The following is a 21,903-nucleotide window of genomic DNA, read 5'->3' as shown; positions in this document are numbered from 1 at the left end:
CACGATTCTTCTTTGCTAAATCGATGCAGTTCTTCCAGCCTGTCTTCGCAGCTCAGTCCTTTAAATCCTGGGACTCATCTGTTTGCTCTTTTTCAGATTCTCTCCGTCCACAGTGTCCCGTTGGTGTCGCGGTGTCCGGAATTGGACACAGTATTGCATTATACAGGCTCATCATAACACCCTCCCGGGATTCGTATTCTTCACGTTTACCCTAAGCATTGTGTTCTTTTTTATTGTTTGCTGACGGGTGAGTCTATTATTACAACAATGCGAGCTTCTCTTATCGAGCCTGCAATACGACTACTTGCGTTGGGATCCGATGAGATATTATTAAATGGCACAGGCACGTCATTTAACGACAGTAACTGCTGATTGGTAGTTGACAACACTTCTGAGATAAATTCTTGTTTACTACAAAAAAGTCAGCATATAACATTATCGCAATCAGGACAATACAAGACTGCAAATTAATTTGCACCAAAACGTAACTTTTTTTTTTTTTTTTTTTTTTTAATTTGATTTGATTTCACTTTGTTTTATTTTTTCCAAAACATAACTAATAGTTACTACTTTACCACCTTGCATGCATAACAACTTCTGCCAACTACCGGTAAGTGAAAACACCTGTACGTAAAAAAAGAAAAGAAAGCAGCATGGCCCCGGAAGCAGATGAGCGTGGTGCAGTGACAGTGTGTGGTGTCATTGCCGCGGCGGGGTCGCTCTGGTAATCGGGTGCGATGTCTGCAGCGGTGAGAGGAGCGCTTTCTGCCGTGTCCAAGGTCTGATTCAAACCCAGATACATGTGGGAATAACACGGGGCTCAAACCCAGATACATGTGGGAATAACACGGGGCTCAAACCCAGATACATGTGGGAATAACACGGGGCTCAAACCCAGATACATGTGGGAATAACACGGGGCTCAAACCCAGATACATGTGGGAATAACACGGGGCTCAAACCCAGATACATGTGGGAATAACACGGGGCTCAAACCCAGATACATGTGGGAATAACACGGGGCTCAAACCCAGATACATGTGGGAATAACACGGGGCACAAACCCAGATACATGTGGGAATAACACGGGGCTCAAACCCAGATACATGTGGGAATAACACGGGGCACAAACCCAGATACATGTGGGAATAACACGGGGCTCAAACCCAGATACATGTGGGAATAACACGGGGCTCAAACCCAGATACATGTGGGAATAACACGGGGCTCAAACCCAGATACATGTGGGAATAACACGGGGCTCAAACCCAGATACATGTGGGAATAACACGGGGCACAAACCCAGATACATGTGGGAATAACACGGGGCTCAAACCCAGATACATGTGGGAATAACACGGGGCTCAAACCCAGATACATGTGGGAATAACACGGGGCTCAAACCCAGATACATGTGGGAATAACACGGGGCACAAACCCAGATACATGTGGGAATAACACGGGGCTCAAACCCAGATACATGTGGGAATAACACGGGGCTCAAACCCAGATACATGTGGGAATAACACGGGGCTCAAACCCAGATACATGTGGGAATAACACGGGGCTCAAACCCAGATACATGTGGGAATAACACGGGGCACAAACCCAGATACATGTGGGAATAACACGGGGCTCAAACCCAGATACATGTGGGAATAACACGGGGCTCAAACCCAGATACATGCGGGAATAACACGGGGCTCAAACCCAGATACATGTGGGAATAACACGGGGCTCAAACCCAGATACATGTGGGAATAACACGGGGCGTGCGTTCTACTTGTCATTCACGAACCGATGAGGATCGCTCACGAAATAGCGCAGCCTTCCATAAATTTCCCAGCAAACACACACCTAACGTAGGCACGGTGTCATTTGCAATACATACCGCCATTTCAACATGGTCACAAGGTTGTTGGATGTTGATATGGACCTATAATATATATATATATATATATATATATATATATATATATATATATATATATATATATGAATGAGAGACACACACACACACACACACACAGCTATGTGTGTTTACTATAGTAACGATTCAGCGAGTGTGTTCTTGTGTTCGGATTGAGTTGGGTTCGGTTGCGCTAGTGAAGTTAACGTTTGATTTCCTGTTTATGTAATATTACGACTACGACTAATAATCACCATCATCATAATCACCTGTGCAGTGTACGGGCTGACCTTTCTCTGCATTTTTTTAATAATATAAACTGTTAGTTCTATATTTTGAATTTAACAGACTGTCATCATTGCACAATTCTTGACTGAGCAAAAAAATAAATACAAAATAATGAAACCACACATCTCCATTCTGTGCTTGTACAGAAGATAGAGCTGGATGCCACTGACTATCGCTCCCTCTCTCTTTCAGGGGTTCAACACCTCCATTCTGTGCTTGTACAGAAGATAGAGCTGGATGCCACTGACTGTATCTCTCCCTCTCTCTTTCAGGGGTTCAACACCTCCATTCTGTGCTTGTACAGAAGATAGAGCTGGATGCCACTGACTCTGTATCGCTCCCTCTCTCTTTCAGGGGTTCAACATCTCCATTCTGTGCTTGTACAGAAGATAGAGCTGGATGCCACTGACTCTGTATCTCTCCCTCTCTCTTTCAGGGGTTCAACACCTCCATTCTGTGCTTGTACAGAAGATAGAGCTGGATGCCACTGACTCTGTATCTCTCCCTCTCTCTTTCAGGGGTTCAACATCTCCATTCTGTGCTTGTACAGAAAATAGAGCTGGATGCCACTGACTCTGTCTCTCCCTCTCTCTCTTTTAGGGCTTCATTGCTCCATGGGGACTGATCAGCTCCAGAGCTCTCGGGACCACACCCTGCCTCCAGCACCCGACAGGCAGCCAGGTGAGGAGAGAGGTGGGAGCTGAACACTGGGTACTGGGAACAAGGGACAGGGCAAGATATCCGTGAAGGAGACTAACCTTCCTCCTCCTTTGTGCAGGGTGACCCTGTGCGGGCGGATGTGCAGTTCAAGGTAACGATGGTCCCTGGGGATGGAGTGGGACCTGAGCTCATGACTGCCGTCAAGGAGGTCTTCAAGGTAGCGTCCCTGCGTTCTCCCGCAGTCTCTCCAGTCACTTCACACAGAGAGGGCTTAGGGTGTAGAATGAGTTACCATGTTGCTGATGCTGAATCACAGGGATACTTCAAGTGCGTCACAGAAACCTGGACAGACCTCGAATCGCCTCCTCTTGTTCGTCAATCTTAATTTCTCCCCCTTTCTCTCCCCCCCCCCCTCTACTTTTGATTTTTCCTCTCTCAAATTTATATTCCCTGTCTCTCTCTCTCTCTGTCTCAGGCAGGCGATGTCCCCGTGGTTTTTGAGGAGTTTCACCTCAGTGAGGTTCAGAACACGGCATCAGAGGGGAAGCTGGAGCAGGTCCTCAACTCCATGAGAAGCAACCGGGTAGCCATCAAAGGTAAGAGAGAGAGAGACGCACTGTGGACCATGTACAAGTTTTATAGTCCTGTAACATTAGCTACTTTAAAATGATGTCAGTTAGCATGGCAGCGGTTATGTTCTGAGTAAGAGCCGCTTTGTGGAAAAGCCTCTAGACACAGGCTTGTATCTCTTCTGTAAGCACTGTGGGATTTTAAGCCAGCTTTGTTATTTTACTGCAGGAAAGATCTACACCCCCATGGAGTACAAGGGAGAGCTGGCATCATATGAGATGAAACTGAGGTAAGACTCACACACTTGCACACAACTGAGACTAATGGGACCGGTTAAGAAATGCAAACCAAGTGGGGGTCTGCTTTTACCACAGTCACTTCCCTTGCTTACAGAATAATCAGTGACACCCTAAATGTTGCAGTGCTGGAAAAACCATGTGATCTACAATCAGCTTGTTTACAAAGGCATCCCAGGGGGAAGGCAGGAGCGAGTTACAGCTACATGCAAGCACACAGTTATGCAATCCGTGTGTTATTGTATCCACATCCCGTCACGTGCAATCACACAACTGCTTCAAATGATCAAGCAATAGCCTCTAAACTTGAGGAAGTGACACAGTGGATCTGAGTTCTGTGGGAGGTTTTTTCTAGTCTGAGGGGGCAGCAAAAACATAAGCTTTCCTTCCAATAGTACTTTGCACTGTGAGGATTTAGAAATATTTAGTATCACCAACATTTCTTAAGGAATAAACACAATTACCAGACTATTTAGATAGACAGGTAGTTATTTGACCCTTTACAAAGGACCAAATAAAGGACCCGAGCCCAGTGAAAGCGCCCGTTCTCAGGTGACCTGGTGTACAGAGTGCACTGGTGTTCTAATGAAGCACGCTGAAGAGTAAATCTACAAATCCACTTTACCTGCAGTCATTTATATAACGTGCAATAAAGCCACTCTAGCAGCTCTTGTATTCTCTTTATAAAGCCACTCCAGCAGCTCTTGTATTCTCTTTATAAAGCCACTCTAGCAGCTCTTGTATTCTCTTTATAAAGCCACTCCAGCAGCTCTTGTATTCTCTTTATAAAGCCACTCCAGCAGCTCTTGTATTCTCTTTATAAAGCCACTCTAGCAGCTCTTGTATTCTCTTTATAAAGCCACTCCAGCAGCTCTTGTATTCTCTTTATAAAGCCACTCCAGCAGCTCTTGTATTTTCTTTGTAAACAGAACACAAAAATTAGGGCTCCTAACTACAGCATTATAAAGAACAACTTGGTGAAACATTTGTTCTTCTTCATTTTACCATAAAAAAACATGAAAAAGTTCTGCAGTCGCCACTTCTGTGACTGGTTTTGCATTCAGTTACCACTAAAAGAAATGCAGTTTCAAGTGATCCTCAAATCTTACACACTTTGGAAGTACTCCCAAAACAAGCTTAAGTGTGTCTTATTAAACTCCTACTAAAACCAGGAGTGTATCAACCTGCTATGCAGTGGGAGTCTTATTTCCATCCCTGTGCTGTGACTCAGTAATGAGTGAGTGCAGGTGTTTATAAATTGCAGCCCCCTGCAAGCTGTCCTGATGGAGGGTAAGCTGGCTGGCTTGCCTGCATGCCCTCTGTAGTACCGAGCTGTGTTTGTTTTTGTCTCCTGTTTGTTTGCCAGACGGAAGCTGGACCTGTTTGCCAATGTGGTTCGTGTGAACAGTCTTCCCGGGTATAAAACTCGGCACAACAACCTGGACCTGGTGATCATTCGGGAGCAGACGGAGGGAGAGTACAGCTCTCTGGAGCATGAGGTACCGCCTTCTGTACTCCCTGACATGCTAACAAGAGCTGTAATTCAAGTGTAACTCGCTTACCCTTACGAAGTTTACTGCGCTGTCTGAGAAACTGTGTTCCGGGTTTTTTAATATCCTTTGCCATACCTCTCTGCTCTTTACAATGCTTACATATGCATTACCTTGCTTTCACTATGCTTTATTACTCAGGGATGGAAATACGACTCCCATTGCATAGCAGTTAGACCCATTCCAGGTTTTACTACCAGCTTGATTAGCCACAGTGTATATATAGGTAACAAACTCATAGTGAAACCAGGAATGGATCTTGTTACCTATGCACTGTGGCTAATCAAGCTCATAGTGAAACTGCTATGCAATAGGAGTCTTGTTTCCATCCCTGCATTATTACTTGGCGTTATTGCTTCCACTGCAGTACACTTCTACAACTGTGTTAAAAGCTGCTCGCGGCTGAAGTTTCCCTCTCTCTCTCTCTGCAGAGTGTGACGGGCGTGGTCGAGTGTCTCAAGATCATCACTCGAGTGAAGTCCCGGCGCATCGCCAAGTTCGCCTTCGACTACGCCACAAAGAATGGGCGGTCAAAGGTCACCGCCGTGCACAAGGCCAACATCATGTGAGTGCAGGGCAGCTCTGTCTGGCTGTCCGTCCGTCTGTCAGCTAGAGTGGGACTGAGACGCTCAATTGACTTGCACTAAGAGCCTAATTAGCAACTGATGTTGAGCACAGCCCTATTAATAAAGTAAACATAGTTTACCAGAGCAAAATGATGCATTTATCGGACTTGCATCGTGAAATATTTAAAACCGTGGATACAGGGATGGAAACACGATTGCAGAGCATCTTGATCCATTCCTGGTTTTAATAGTTTAGTAAGACACACCTGAGCTTGTTCCCGCTACACTGTAACTAATCAAGCTTATTTTAAAACCTAGAGTGGGTGAAGTTGCTTTGCAATAGGAGTCTTATTTCCATTCCTGGAATATTGAAGGGCCCTTGCACAATCACATCTAGTAATCTAGTGCAATTAAGTGTCAACGTGGCATAACCTTGAATGAACCCAGCTCCTACCCTTGCTCCTCCACTCCATTATGATGAGACTGCAGCTGTGTCTTTCCTCCCCTCCTGACTGTTCTCACTCACTCTCTTTCTCTCATCCCTGTATTCACTGTTTTAAATATTTCACGGTGCAAATCTGATAAATGCATCATTTTGCTCTGGTAAACTGTTTATTCTCTCTCTCTCTCTCAGGAAGCTAGGGGATGGTCTTTTCCTGCAGAGCTGTCAGGAGGTGGGTGAACTGTACCCAAAAATCAAGTTTGAGACCATCATCATCGACAACTACTGCATGCAGGTACTCTCTCCATATTATATATTTTATTGGTGCCAAGTGCGATGCTGCTTTAAAAAAAATGATGTAAATTGTTGCTATGTTGGGTGGTAGCCCGGACCCGCCACCGGAGTGTGAGAGTGAGGGTGGTGGAGGGGTCCTGGACTGTGTTCTCTTGGCAGTTGGGTGATCTGGGCTGTGTTCAGTCAGCACAGTGCCCTCTCATGGCACTCTGTAACGTATGTTAGCAAGAGTCGACTTCACTGAGATGGCATCCCGTGCGTACAGACCAGGATGTTGACAGTGTGTGTAACAAAAATCCTTAATGCTAGAAGAGTGAGCCTTCAGTCGATTCAGGGCCAAACTCAATTTTATTACACTAATAAATGATCAAAGACAATCTGCCAGTTGTTAACTAACAATTAACAGGTCGCTGTGGGCCACTACATACACCGCAAAAACTATTAATCTTTAAAAGGAATCTCAGGGTGGAACTATTCTGCCTCTGCTTATTCGCTTCTCTCTCTGCTTCACAACAACAAACACTCCCCCTGTCACTGGTCTTTAGTCCCGCCTCATCCCACACATCGGCCAATCACCAGCAGCTCCTATGGTCTGTGCCTGTTGCCCATAGGCTGTTCGACTGCTGTGAAACACAGCCCCTCCTCCTCCAAGCGCTCCTGCACTTCACAGACCTCGCGTACGTTATAATATTATCTTTTGTTGTTTTTGTTATTTGGAGTCCAGCAGCCAGGTTCGTTATAATGAAGGGCATTGTAGCGAGAGTGTACTGTACTCTCTCTGTCTCTCATTTAGTCTTTAAACAAAATGCTCCCTTATTAAATGACCATTTGAACTTACTGTGCATCACACAAGTAGCCAATCAGAACAGTCCCCTGTATCGTGAGGCATGTCAGATCGCAAGCTGCATGTCACAGCGTGTGTCGTACTGTGGAGCTGTGAGTGTTGTGTTAGAGATGCTGCAATAAGGAACTGTAGCCTAACTGCTCACTCTCTGTCTCTCCACAGCTGGTGCAGGACCCGTACCAGTTTGACGTGCTGGTGATGCCCAACCTGTATGGGAACATCATTGACAACCTGGCGGCTGGTCTGGTGGGGGGCGCTGGGGTGGTGCCTGGAGAGAGCTACAGCGCGGAGTACGCTGTCTTCGAGACGGTCAGTGACGGTCATTTGTTCACCGTTTAAACAATCAGACACGCTTTCAATGAAGCACACTCGATATAGCAGTTATATTCATCTTTATTCTAAGTAGTTTTGTATTTATTTCAAATTGTAATCGTTTTTTACACACAGTTTTCAATGCCGGTTGTTAACAATACACCAGGATTGTTATTTATGATTAAATAAATATAATAATAACTTAAAATCGGTATTTTTGGTTAAATGGTCCAAAAAAATACCACACTGCTTAGATTTTTATTTCCACTTAACCCTTTAACGTTTTTCAGCCTGTGGAAACGGCAGAGGACCTGGTGTGGCGTGAGTGTCGTCCCCCGCTGGGGGTGAGCCCCTTGTGAAGGGGGTACAGTGGAGGTTTTCACACGACGCTTAGTGCTGCACAAACCGATCATCGGGATTGAGCGCCCACAGAAATCAGGTGAGGGTCATTGGTGTTCATTGGGCTAATTTACCAACTCGGAAGAAACAAGTGAACAAACAGCTGCTTGGATCAACACCAGTGACCCTTCACTGAGGAGAGCTTGATCCGAATAGTCGGTCTGTGCAGCGCTATTGCATCTATCTGGAGAACTGCTGATCAAATTACGTTTAAACATTTCATTGCTAATTCTTATTCTGTACATAATGCTGATATAAGTTGTGGTTTCCTCTCATGTGAATGTCCAGCAGTGGCAGGGGGTGTGTGTTACTGACATACTTGTCATTATATCATCATCATCATCCTCCTCTCTCGTTTCAGGGCGCTCGGCACCCCTTCGCTCAGGCAGTGGGCCGGAACATTGCCAACCCCACCGCCATGCTGCTCAGCTCCGCAAACATGCTGCACCACCTCAAGTGAGTCGCCTCCTGCTGGCCGGAGGATGCCAACATATTAACAACTTCAGTATGGCTCCAAAAACACAAATAAACCTTTTAGAATTAAAATTAGTCTAACCTTAGTCTTGAAGTACACAGCTTTACAAATGATTGAAGGTCAGTTTATAATGTTATTTTCTGGACAAGCATATGAATTCTATTCACAAGGTTCTATTTGAAAGTCCCCAAAATAATAACCTTTTTCAGTTAAATTGAACTTTTAAATAGCCGTTGAAGGACAGCTGTTTTAGTAAATGTGTTTTTAAAGTGGTTTAAAAGGGATACATGTGTATTTTATTATATTATTGAATGACATTGTAAAGCAATACCTTGAAAATGTATGTGATAGTTTATCGTATTTGTAAGTGTCTTGGTGTTTAGTATTTACTTTATTAAAGATGCAATCTTACAAAAAAAAAAGATTTCAAGTTAAGATTTAAAAAGCTGTAAAAAAAAAAAAAAAATGCAAGTATTACAAATATTTTTTGCTTTTATGAAAAATAATCAAACGTCGTCAGGTAGTAGATAGCAAGCACATCACCCAAGACCTCCCCCCTGGACTGATCTCTTCATGTTTGTTGTTTGCAGCCTGGAGTATCACTCCAACCTGATCTCTGAGGCAGTGAAGAGAGTGATCAAACTGGGCAAGGTAACAACCCCCTGAGTGTGAGTGTGAGCAGGGATGGAAATAAGACTCCTATTGCAAAGCAGGGTTTTACTACGCGCTTGATTAGCCTCGTGTGTAGATGTCAAGCTCAGGTGTGTCTTATTAAACTCGTTGTAAAACCAGGAATGGATGAAACGGCAATGCAATGGGAGTCTTGTTTCTAGCTCTGGAGAGTGCGAGTTTGCATTGTTAATAGTTTAGAATTTAAGCCTTTAAACAGTTCCCCTGTGTCAAATACACAGGTCAGCTGTAGTGTTTATATAGTGGGGTGTGTGCTGTGTAAGGCTATTTATTCAATATTAATTCAAAGTCTGCAGTCTACAGTATATACCCACAAGCTGAACTTGAGTAGTGTCCTCTTCCTTAATGTTGTATAGGATATAAAAAAGTAACCACACTTTAATGGAAGGTTTCTCATTGGTTTTTCATTGGTTACAAAAATTCCTAATGAGTTGAAACGTGTTTAGATCTGTAGTTCAAAAGTTTATGAAATTAAACAGAATCTGACCCCCCCCCAGTATGAGTGTGAGGTGGGTCGTTGAAAAGGTTGTTTGCTGTTCTTTTAGAGATCTATAAAGTAGCTGAATACATTCTGTGACAAATGTTTCAACTACAAGTTTCTCTCGTTGTCTTCAATTGAAGACATTGTGAAAGACTTCAGTTGGAAGCATTTGTTTTCTGTTCCTGCTGGTACTTTGGCATGCAGTGTGCTTGCCCTGAGTGTTGTGATCGGGGCTGGAGGAGGCTGTAGGGTTGATTTGCTGTATGGCTGTTTTGTGATCCACAGAGAGGATGAACACCGTGCTGATCTTAGTGCTTCAGTGTTTCAATGGAGTCCCAATGGAAACGTGCATCTTGATTCACTGCTGCTGTCCAACACCGCTGTCTCAATGAGGCATTCCTGTTTCTCTGCAGATGCCCTGTATCCCTTCCAAACCCAGTAGATTCACACACTAACTCTTCTCTGTTTCGCTGTTTGTCTGTCTGACTCTTGTGTTAACCTGGGATATGGGTGCTCTAAACCTGCTGTAAATCTTTGGAGGAGAAACTGTCAAATCAAGTCGAGTAAACAAAGGTTTCAGGCCAAAACCTTCATTGGAAATGGCAGGAACCAGAACAAGTGCCTAGTCCTGTAGCTTTGCCTACCTCCAAACGTAACCGCGCTGTTGCTTTCTGCTGCTTCGTTCTTTCTGTCTCTTCCCCTTTCTTTAACCCGCTCAATCACAGCTTTCAAGTGAAGATAGTTTTAAATGAAGGTCTTTGTTGAAATGGAGCACAGCTGTGGCTCTCATGGTCTCGGTTGTGTTCTGAGATTCCCTGCTGCACTCTGTCAGACCCAGATCAGGGCTGGGTTGTTTCTCTTGGTACTGACATGCTACATACCTTTATTGTTGCTCTAACACAATCAGCTAATGCTTTCCCCAAAGCCCCGCTTCCTAAGTCTCTTCAAATCAGTAGATAACGTGACACCACTGCTAGTGACCTGTCATCTCTGCAGGTATCCATGCTTTCTAATTTGCTTTGGATCTATGGGCTTGCTGGTTGGCTGAGCTGTGTCTGTGTGTTAGCTGGTTGGCTGAGCTGTGTCTGTGTGTTAGCTGGTTGTCAGTGCTGTGGTTGGCTGAGCTGTGTCTGTGTGTTAGCTGGTTGGCTGAGCTGTGTCTGTGTGTTAGCTGGTTGGCTGAGCTGTGTCTGTGTGTTAGCTGGTTGGCTGAGCTGTGTCTGTGTGTTAGCTGGTTGGCTGAGCTGTGTCTGTATGTTAGCTGGTTGGCTGAGCTGTGTCTGTGTGTTAGCTGGTTGGCTGAGCTGTGTCTGTGTGTTAGCTGGTTGGCTGAGCTGTGTCTGTGTGTTAGCTGGTTGGCTGAGCTGTGTCTGTGTGTTAGCTGGTTGGCTGAGCTGTGTCTGTGTGTTAGCTGGTTGGCTGAGCTGTGTCTGTGTGTTAGCTGGTTGGCTGAGCTGTGTCTGTGTGTTAGCTGGTTGTCAGTGCTGTGGTTGGCTGAGCTGTGTCTGTGTGTTAGCTGGTTGGCTGAGCTGTGTCTGTGTGTTAGCTGGTTGGCTGAGCTGTGTCTGTGTGTTAGCTGGTTGGCTGAGCTGTGTCTGTGTGTTAGCTGGTTGGCTGAGCTGTGTCTGTGTGTTAGCAGGCCAGTTTGCTTGCTTGCCAAGTCTGTGTAGATGTGCACCCCCATCACTGTAAGCCCTGTACTCCTTCCTCTTATCGCTCTCCTGCGGGTGTGAGACTGGCTCTCGTTTTTACTTTTTTCTTCTCTGTTTTGAGTCTCCATCATTTCCTCTCCCCTCCTTGCATGTGTACCAGGTGAAAACCAGAGACCTGGGTGGTTACGGCACCACCAGCGATTTCGTCAAGTCAGTTATTGACAACCTGCACCCCCGGCGCCTGCCCTAAGGACCCCCGGAACTGCTCTCCGCTCATGCCTGCTGAATCCTCTACTTGTGCTGACTCTCCTGACGCCTCTCAAACCTGACCGCTTTCCACTCAGATACACGGCTGCCAGTCCAGACTTTCAAGTGCTTAAACTGTCAGACTAAAGCTCTGTTTAACCCTTCCGCTGGCGTTTACCATGTAAACTGTCACACACAGTCTCAGAATTACACGTGTGCTCTGGTAGCCTTCAGGCTTCAATATCTCACTTTAAATTGTTACTACTATACAGACAAAACACGGTGAGCTTCTATTATCTATTACAATTACCTCCGTCTCCAATCCCGTTGTCCACTCACTGAACACACAACCCCGAGTGAGTGAAAACATGCAGCTTTTATGCAGCTGTACCGAGACTCGATTGCTAATCAATCAATCGCGGTACAACTGCACGTGAATTAATAAAGTGCAATTCCCCGTGCTCACATATTATTACATTTTACTTGCATGTGAAGTGCTGTGCAATCCTCATGTCTAAATACAAATATACATTTTAAACACTCATGTTACACAGACCCGTTTATATCCTGTGTACCAAATACTATACACCAACATTAACACACAACATACAACACAAAATACACACGGGTGGGCACTTTGCCACAGATACCCCCCCTTGTGCAAAGCACACATGGCCTCGATGGCCACCTCCCCCCTTAAAATCCCAAAAGTCTCTCTCAAAGTACAGGGACTTTAAGGGGTTGATGGGCAGCAATGTTGCCAGTAGCCAGGCTGCTACTGGCCATGCTGTCAGCAGACGTGCTGACAGTGGGGCGAATCTCTCCTCCTGCTGTACCACTGGCAGCGGAAATGCTGCCAATGGTGCGGCTATCAGCAGACGTGCTGACAGCTCCCAGACTGACTCCTTCAGTCCCGCAGCGGAAAAGCTGCGGGGCAAGGTGAGTTCCTGACCTTTCCCCCCCTGTGGCCAGGCAGAGCTGACGGCAACCCCTGGCGAAGCAGTTCCCGCGACCCCAGGTGATGTGGAGCAACTGGCAACCCCAGGCAGCAGGCATCCTTGGGCGAAGCGAGGCAGGAATCCTTGACCGAAGATGTGTGGGGAGTCAGGACAAGCTGGGGTGCGGGTTTTAGCCTACTTCTCAGTCACTGCGGCCGGGCGGTTCTTCCCAGTGCTTCCCTCAGCAGCCTATGCACGGGACTGGTGCGGCTCTCCCTCGCTTGCAGGGGAAGGTGATGGAGGCAGAGGAAGCACCTGCTCCTCTCCTCCAGGTGGTGACGGTAGGGGAAGTTATACCAGCAGGCATTCTTCCTCTGCTGGTGGAGATGGGGACAGCAGGTATTCTTCCTGGAAGTGGGAACAGCTCCCTCTCTGGCTTTGGATCACGTTTTACCTGCACGTGAAGTGCTGTGCAATCCTCGTGCCTAAATACAAATACACATTTTAAACACTTGTGTTACACAGACCCGTTTATATCCCGTGTACCAATGACTATACACCAACATTAAACACAAAATACACACAGGGGCGGGGTACTTTGTCACAGATTTACTGACAGATTGATTTGGAGCAGAGAGTAAATACAGTTTGAAAGATAACAATAGAGGGCCTTTACCTGAGATTGGGGACCTCTTATTGACCAATCAGGTTAAAGAAGATTTTGTAGTAAACTAGTAAGACACTTCCTTTTAACAGCCTTTTGTGGCACAATGTTTGCAGTGGAAGGTGTTCCGAGGTGCTGCCTGAGCAGCGTTGCTGATGAAGAGTGCTTGGATTCCCATTGCTCTCCACGCTTCCCTGGCAACTCGCAGTGTGCTTCCATTTATTACAGGAGCTGCTATTCGCTTTCTTTGATTCTTTATAGAAGAATAAAGAGAAATAAACAGATACATAGACTCAGTACCACGATGCCTGAAGGTTTAAATAAAAGAACAGTAGATCGTTACATCATTAACTGTGGTAATTGACATCACAAGCACATCAGTTTTAAATAGAAATACATGTGTAGTTGCCATGGCATCAAAAGCCTGTAAGTACCTCTGCAGTTTTGTTTCCAAGCACACTTTCCCTTGACAGGCATGTTAAACATACCGAAACGATGGCTCTTTAACTGCCTCCTGGAAGAATGGATAGCCACTAGGCTGTTCGTGTTTCCTGCTTTGTGATTGGCTGGATTGGTACATTAGAAATCACTGGGCTGGTACAGCAGCTTCTGGGTGTTTTATAAAAATGACAGCCGCTCCGACAACTAGAACTGCCTCAGAGCTGATGAGTGCAAAAGAATGAAAAAAGCAACGTGAACATTTCAGCTCCCGGCTTTAAAACCATGCCCCTGTGTTTTAGAAATGCTTTCAACTCATGTCTGTAAAACCATGCCCCTGTGTCACAGAGACGGCCGAAGTGGGCGGCGTCAGAACCAGGAAAGGTAATGCAATACACAAAACACAGGACGGATGAAATGAAGTGATGAAGACGCCTGTTGGCGCCGGTTTAATACAAAATAAAAGGTTTACACAAACACGAAAAACACAGGACACGGCACTCTACGCCAAAATAAATAGACAAACGAAAACAGACTAAACTTAACAAAACGGTGCACGCACAGACACTGACAAACACGGTGAGCGGATACTTTCTCCTCTTATCATTACTACTACTGCTGCTTATTTCCTCCGTCTCCAATCCCGTTCTCCGCTCACCGAACACCCAACCACAGTATGTGACAACGTGCATCTATATATACTATTGTGCTGGGATTCAATTACCAATTAATTATTCACTTGAATCCCAGCACGTGAATTAATAAAGTGCAATTCCCCGTGCTCACATATTACTACATTTTACTTGCACGTGAAGTGCTGTGCAATCCTCGTGCCTAAATACACATATACATTTTTAAACACTCGTGTTACACAGACCCGTTTATATCCCGTGTACCAATGTCTATACACCAACATTTAAACACACCACACGCAACACATAACAGATAATATACACAGGGGCGGGCACTTTGTTACATATACCCCCTCCTGTGCAAAGCACACATGGCCTCAATGGCCACCTCCCCCCTTAAAAGCCCAAAAGTCCCGCCCAAAGTCCTTGGCCAGGACCAGAGGCTTCCAGGGGCCCACAGGTCGTAATGCTGTCAGCAGGGTAGCATTCTCCTGCCAGGGTAGTCCTAGCAGCGGAAAGGCTGCTTGGGGTGTGGTCTCCTGACCTTCCCCCTCCTTCGGCGCCGGCAGCTCCCCTTGGTGGGGCTTCAACCACCGTTCTTCCTGCAGGGAAGAAACTGCAGAGGGAGCAGGTCTCCGGACCTCCCCCACGATCTCCGGCGGAGAAACTGCTGCTGGGGTTGGCGGTCTCCAGACCTCCTCCCCCTCCTCCGGCAGCGAAACTGCTGCTGGGGTTGGCGGTCTCCAGACCTCCTCCCCCTCCTCCGGCAGCGAAACTGCTGCTGGGGTTGGCGGTCTCCAGACCTCCTCCCCCTTCTTCGTGGCCGGCAGCTCCCCTTCGTGGGGTTCCGGCCACAGTACTTCCGGCTGTGATGCGGAGCGGCGGGCAACCCCAGGCGATGCAGAGCGGCGGGCAACCCCAGGCGATGCAGAGCGGCGGGCAACCCCAGGCGATGCAGAGCGGCGGGCAACCCCAGGCGATGCAGAGCGGCGGGCAACCCCAGGCGATGCAGAGCGGCGGGCAACCCCAGGCGATGCAGGCGGCGGGCACCCCAGGCGATGCAGAGGCATCCTTGGGCGAAGCGAGGCTGGCATCCTTGGGCGAAGCGAGGCTGGCATCCTTGGGCGAAGCGAGGCTGGCAGTCAGGACAAGCTGGGGTGCGGGTGTTGGCCCTCTTTTCGGCCACTGCAGCCGGGAGGTTCTTCGCCGTGCTTCCCTCAGCAGCCTATGCAAGGGCTGCTGAGGACCGCCAGCATCTAGTCCTGGTTCTTCTGGTGCAGGGAGAGGCAGCTCCTGCTCCTCTCCCCCTGATGGAGGTGGAGGCAGAGGAAGCTCCAGCTCCTCTCCTCGTGATGGTGGGGGAAGTGATACCAGCAGGCATTCACCCTCTGCTGGTGGGGGAAGTGATACCAGCAGGCATTCCCTCTGCTGGTGGGGGAAGTGATACCAGCAGGCATTCACCCTCTGCTGGTGGACAGGGACCCAGCAGGCATTCACCCTCTGCTGGTGGACAGGGACCCAGCAGGCATTCACCCTCTGCCAGGGACCCAGCAGGCATTCACCCTCTGCTGGTGGAAAGGGACCCAGCAGGCATTCACCCTCTGCTGGTGGACAGGGACCCAGCAGGCATTCACCCTCTGCTGGTGGACAGGGACCCAGCAGGCATTCACCCTCTGCTGGTGGACAGGGACCCAGCAGGCATTCACCCTCTGCTGGTGGGAAGGGATACCAGCAGGCATTCACCCTCTGCTGGTGGGGGAAGTGATACCAGCAGGCATTCACCCTCTGCTGGTGGACAGGGACCCAGCAGGCATTCACCCTCTGCTGGTGGACAGGGACCCAGCAGGCATTCACCCTCTGCTGGTGGGGGAAGTGATACCAGCAGGCACCCTCTGCTGGTGGACAGGGACCCAGCCCTCACCCGCTGGTGGACAGGGACCCAGCAGGCATTCTGCTGGTGGTGGACAGGGACCCAGCAGGCATTCACCCTCTGCTGGTGGACGGGGACCCAGCAGGCATTCAGTGATACCAGCAGGCATTCACCCTCTGCTGGTGGGGGAAGTGATACCAGCAGGCATTCACCCTCTGCTGGTGGTGGGGACCCAGCAGGCATTCACCCTCTGCTGGTGGACAGGGACCCAGCAGGCATTCACCCTCTGCCCAGCAGGCTGCTGGCTGGTGGCGGAGGCAGAGGCAGCTCCTGCTGCTCTGCTCCTGCCGGTGGAGGTGGCGGAGGCAGAGGCAGCTCCTGCTGCTCTCCTCCTGCCGGTGGAGGTGGCGGAGGCAGAGGCAGCTCCTGCTGCTCTCCTCCTGCCGGTGGAGGTGGCGGAGGCAGAGGCAGCTCCTGCTGCTCTCCCCCTGCCGGTGGAGGTGGCGGAGGCAGAGGCAGCTCCTGCTGCTCTGCTCCTGCCGGTGGAGGTGGCGGAGGCAGAGGCAGCTCCTGCTGCTCTGCGCCTGCCGGTGGAGGTGGCGGAGGCAGAGGCAGCTCCTGCTGCTCTGCTCCTGCCGGTGGAGGTGGCGGAGGCAGAGGCAGCTCCTGCTGCTCTGCTCCTGCCGGTGGAGGTGGCGGAGGCAGAGGCAGCTCCTGCTGCTCTGCTCCTGCCCATGGAGGTAGGAGCGGCGTGTAGTCTCCTGGTGGTGGAGGTGGGAGCGGTGTGTAGTCTCCCCTTGATACAGGGGACTGGTGCGGCTCTCCCTCCCTTGCAGGGGACTGGTGCGGCTGTGGAGACAGCGGTGGGACCTCTGCCTTCCTCTTCCCCTTTCCCCTTCTCTGCCACCTCCTCACCTTCCTCTCCTGCGGCAGTTCCTCCTCTCCTTCCTGGTAGGGGCAGCGCACCACCGGGTGCCCAAACTCCCCACAGGCAAGGCACCAGCCCTGGTCCTCCAGACCACCGAGGAACTCCTCCAGGTCCTGGCAGCCATCTCTCCAGTCCCAGCCTTCCATGTTTTATTTTTTTTTTTGTTGTTGCTGTGGGTTTTTTTTTTTTTTTTTTTTTTTTTTTTTTTTTTTTTTTTTTTTTTTTTGACAAAACACCTCTCCTGGTCTGACGCTTGGAGGCGCTGTTATCCCACGCAGGACACCACGTGTCACAGAGACGGCCGAAGTGGGCGGCGTCAGAACCAGGAAAGGTAATGCAATACACAAAACACAGGACGGATGAAATGAAGTGATGAAGACGCCTGTTGGCGCCGGTTTAATACCAAATAAAAGGTTTACACAAACACGAAAAACACAGGACACGGCACTCTACGCCAAAATAAATAGACAAACGAAAACAGACTAAACTTAACAAAACGGTGCACGCACAGACACTGACAAACACGGTGAGCGGATACTTTCTCCTCTTATCATTACTACTGCTGCTTCTTATTTCCTCCGTCTCCAATCCCGTTCTCCGCTCACCGAACACCCAACCACAGTATGTGACAACGTGCATCTATATATACTATTGTGCTGGGATTCAATTACCAATTAATTATTCACTTGAATCCCAGCACGTGAATTAATAAAGTGCAATTCCCCGTGCTCACATATTACTACATTTTACTTGCACGTGAAGTGCTGTGCAATCCTCGTGCCTAAATACACATATACATTTTAAACACTCGTGTTACACAGACCCGTTTATATCCCGTGTACCAATGTCTATACACCAACATTTAAACACACCACACGCAACACATAACAGATAATACACAGGGGCGGGCACTTTGTTACACCGTGTCTTAGAAACTCTATAATCTCCCGGCTTTAAAACCATGTCCCTGTGTTTTAAAAATGCTTTCATCTCCCAGCTTTAAAACCATGCCCCTGTGTTTTAAAAATGCTTTCATCTCCCAGCTTTAAAACCATGCCCCTGTGTTTTAAAAATGCTTTCATCTCCCAGCTTTAAAACCATGTCCCTGTGTTTTAAAAATGCTTTCATCTCCCAGCTTTAAAACCATGCCCCTGTGTTTTAGTCAGGCTTTCAGTAATTGTGAAAGGGTTTGGGTACGTTTCCCAGATATGGAGATAGAGAGAAGTAGGAATAGATTGTGTTTGTTTTCTCTAGCCTCGCGTGTGCTAGCCAGACAGGAAGATGATGTTGCACCTCCTTTCTAAACCCCGCCCCTTCATTACCTCACTTATTTGCCCCTTTGTGACTGAGGAAGCACCTCGTTACAGGACGAGGAAATGAAGAGTCAGGGTTTAAAAGTGGGACAGCTACTCCAGGTCCAACATTAAAATAGAGACGTGTGAAAATGGAAGAGATTCGTTTTGGGTAATCTGAACATGGGCTACCGACATAACTGTGTGTGTGTGCCGTCTGTGCGGAGCAGCCAACAGAAGCAAAACGGAGTTGAAGCCATCAGAAAAATCCATGCTGGTCATTTCTGTATTTAATTGTTACCGGTGTGGCGCCGGCTCACCGGGTAGGCGTTGATTCCTGAGGTTCTCATTCATTAATACACTCCAGCTGCTCTTGGTCACTCACATGCTCCTGTTGCTCATATCAGTTGGTGTCTCGTTCTCTGGTTCTCCAGCGGCTGTGTCAGTGCATTTCACTGTGCCTCTCCTGTCTGATGTGTTTGTGTTGAGCCCATTCTGAAGTGTCAGTGGGTGTCAGCACTGTATTTTACATGCGCAGTGTCGATTTCAAATGAAGGCTGTAAAGATGTGTTCAGACAGTTTTAAACCATCCTGCACATTTTCAGTGGAATAAGTAGTCTGAATTTTTAATTTATTTAGTTCTACACAGATTTTTACATACATTGTTTAAGTACTCAATTGCATTATTTTGCAATGCAGCAAAATGCTTTAAATGACGCATCCCTTTGAAAAGATGAATGTAAGATCCGAAACGTTTAGTAAAGTACTGTGTCGTTTAGGATTTCTGTTTACTGTTTTAACTTTCGCAGCCTCCAGGGCTCCAGGAAGGCTGGGTTAGGTTGATCTTCTGCTGCCTGAGAAGCACATTTAAAGGGTTTCTTTATCCCAGTGTTTGCATCGTATGATGCACAGTATAAACCACATTAAAGAACCAAAAAGAAATCCAGAAAGAACACGTTGTTCAGCATCTCAATAGCAGCACACTTCAGAGGTGGAAATCCCAGAGAAGACCTGTAATGAACACAAACAACAGAGCACATTGACTGTAAAGGGAAGCAAAACAACTTGCTGTGGTGCTTCTTCAATGACATGATGTGACGGGCCTCCCCCTGCCACTCTGCGCTGTGGAGTGTTGTTTTCCGGTTACGGGATCACTTGGGGAAACTCGCATGTACTACATCTACCATTATGCGATTTTACTAAACCCAGATTGATTAACTGGGTAAGAAGATACTGCGAGTTTATAGGGATATGTGGAGGTGACTGGCCGTCTATATGTAGGTATGTCCTGCTTGCATTTTTACATAGATCTGGTTAACTGTTAGCGTGTGACCAGAGACTCTGTGAATCTGCAGGCAATGCAGATCTCCACTAGGGGAATCTGAATCCAGTTACTGAAATACAGCCTCAGTACTAGAAAAAGGGCAAGTGGATTTATACTTTAGTGGATCAATCAGTTCACTGGTTACTGCATGAACTTGTTAATCATTTGTATGGTTACTACATGAACTTGTGCATCACCTGTATGTTTACTACATGAACTTGTATGTCACTTGTATGGACGATGTGTACCGTTTCATACACAGGACCACGGTGAATGGTTTGGTTTTCGACCTGTTCTTGGGGTGAATATGGTTGTTTTTCACTTGCTGTGAAAATAAATGTCAGTTCTGTACCTTGCTGACGGAGATGTGCTTGTTCCTCTCTCTTCCCGTGTGTGTGTGTGGCAGGTCCGGACCGGAGATCTGGGGGGCTATGCTTCCTGTGATGAGTTCACACGTGCTGTCATCGGCAACCTGGGCTGCTGAACGTGACCTCCGGCACCTTACTACTGCAGCCCACTCTCTACCAGATTCTGTATTCATTTACAATCTCAGTATAATCTGAAAATAAGAACAAGAAACATTTGTTGAGATCACTAGACAGATTATCTCAGGAACTGTTATATTTGTCTTGTGATCGCAACATAACGTTTTTTTTATGTCATTCCCCTCCCCATGTCCTCTAGTTTTTTGTTAAGTGTTGCATGGAGCTCCTTGGCTTGTATTTTCGTAGCAGCAGCAGCACTGTCCCACTGTTCACTATCAGCAGGGAGCACTAATAGCCCTCAGGTTTGAGGGACTTCAGGAAAGTGGCAGTACATTTCACCTGGGAAGAACCTGCACTGAGAGAGGGGTTCTTATTCCTTCAGACAGCACTCCTTTTAATCATCTTGCTGCTGCACAGGGGGAGCAATGCAACTCCGGTTGAATTGCAGTTTCAGCCATAACAGGTTTTACTATGAGCCTGAAACAGAGGAGTTCCCAAATTTAATGCAGTGTCTGATTTAGAAGCTGGAGCCCGGAATGGCTCGATCTGTTGTGGAATCTGTCGTTTCTCCACAGAAGTTTTAAGGCTAGTTACACTGGAGCCTGACTTCTGCTTGAAACAAAAAAAAAATGTGTTGCTGCTTCTGATCAACCATCAATGTAAGTGCTGATAATAGATCAATGTATTTATCTGTCAAATGTCTTATTTATCTTTGTCTACCAAATAAAGTCTTGAATTGTCTTATTGTACACTTGTTGAATGGAATGTGTGTGTGTGTGTTTGTTTATTGTACTTGATTTAGCAGAGTGGTTAGAGCTGAGGGATTGGGAGGGAGGCAGTGTAACCTAGTGCTTAGAGCTGAGTGACTGGGAGGGAGGCAGAGAGATTGGATCAGAGTGGTGTAGTGGTTAGAGCAGATAGACTGGGAGGGAGGCAGTGTGTCTTGTGGTTAGAGCAGATGGATTGGATCAGAGTGGTGTAGTGGTTATAGCTGAGAGATTGGGAGGGAGGCAGTGTGTCTTGTGGTTAGAGCAGAGGGATTGGATCAGTGGTGTAGTGGTTAGAGCTGAGAGACTGGGAGGGAGGCAGTGTGTCTTGTGGTTAGAGCAGAGGGATTGGATCAGAGTGGTGTAGTGGTTAGAGCTGAGGGACTGGGAGGGAGGCAATGTGTCTTGTGGTTAGAGCAGAGGGATTGGATCAGAGTGGTGTAGTGGTTAAAGCTCAGATATTGGGAGGGAGGCAGTGTGTCTTGTGGTTAGAGCAGAGGGATTGGATCAGAGTGGTGTAGTGGTTAGAGCTGAGAGATTGGGAGGGAGGCAATGTGTCTTGTGGTTAGAGCAGAGGGATTGGATCAGAGTGGTGTAGTGGTTAGAGCTGAGAGACTGGGAGGCAGTGTGGTTCATGGATAATGAAATGGTCCCTTGTAAAGGCACAAATCAGAAATGACTGGCTGTGAGGGAAATCCGAGACAGATTTCACTGAGAACTAAAATATTCACAGAGTTGTAGCCTGCAGATGTATTATCCTCAGATAGACTGGATGCAATGCACAATTACCCTGTTCCCCTAATCGACAGTTAAAACACAGCAGGTTTTGGCTACCATTGAATCTACAATAAAAAAGGTTTTCAATATTGTCTTGAAACAAGAAATGAAATA

General features: G+C 47.3%; 1 protein-coding gene across 1 annotated transcript; it reads left to right on the top strand.

The window, feature by feature from the left end:
• The first annotated feature begins 722 nt into the window (after nucleotides 1-722).
• On the top strand, nucleotides 723-20,991 carry LOC121307190 (isocitrate dehydrogenase [NAD] subunit beta, mitochondrial-like). Its single transcript, XM_041239332.1, has 12 exons — nucleotides 723-779; nucleotides 2,798-2,878; nucleotides 2,976-3,074; nucleotides 3,333-3,453; nucleotides 3,656-3,716; nucleotides 5,090-5,222; nucleotides 5,705-5,838; nucleotides 6,474-6,576; nucleotides 7,582-7,728; nucleotides 8,492-8,586; nucleotides 9,196-9,256; nucleotides 20,167-20,991. Exons 1-12 carry the CDS (start codon nucleotides 738-740, stop codon nucleotides 20,242-20,244), a joined length of 1,155 nt encoding a protein of 384 aa, XP_041095266.1. The 5' UTR covers nucleotides 723-737; the 3' UTR covers nucleotides 20,245-20,991.
• The last annotated feature ends 912 nt before the right edge of the window (nucleotides 20,992-21,903 follow it).

The sequence above is a fragment of the Polyodon spathula genome, chromosome 2 (genome assembly GCF_017654505.1).
Source record: "Polyodon spathula isolate WHYD16114869_AA chromosome 2, ASM1765450v1, whole genome shotgun sequence".
In the NCBI taxonomy this organism is placed as follows: Eukaryota; Metazoa; Chordata; class Actinopteri; order Acipenseriformes; family Polyodontidae; genus Polyodon; species Polyodon spathula.
Note: the sequence above shows the minus strand (reverse complement) of the source record. Positions and strands in the feature narration are given on the sequence as shown.

What these genes read in the sequence shown, in the direction of transcription:
- LOC121307190 (XM_041239332.1), top strand. Translation starts at nt 738, where the DNA reads ATGTCTGCAGCGGTGAGAGGAGCGCTTTCTGCCGTGTCCAAG. An exon ending in AGCACCCGACAGGCAGCCAG is followed by an intron (nt 2,879 to 2,975) that starts GTGAGGAGAGAG and finishes TCCTTTGTGCAG; the next exon opens with GGTGACCCTGTGCGGGCGGA. An exon ending in CAACCGGGTAGCCATCAAAG is followed by an intron (nt 3,454 to 3,655) that starts GTAAGAGAGAGA and finishes ATTTTACTGCAG; the next exon opens with GAAAGATCTACACCCCCATG.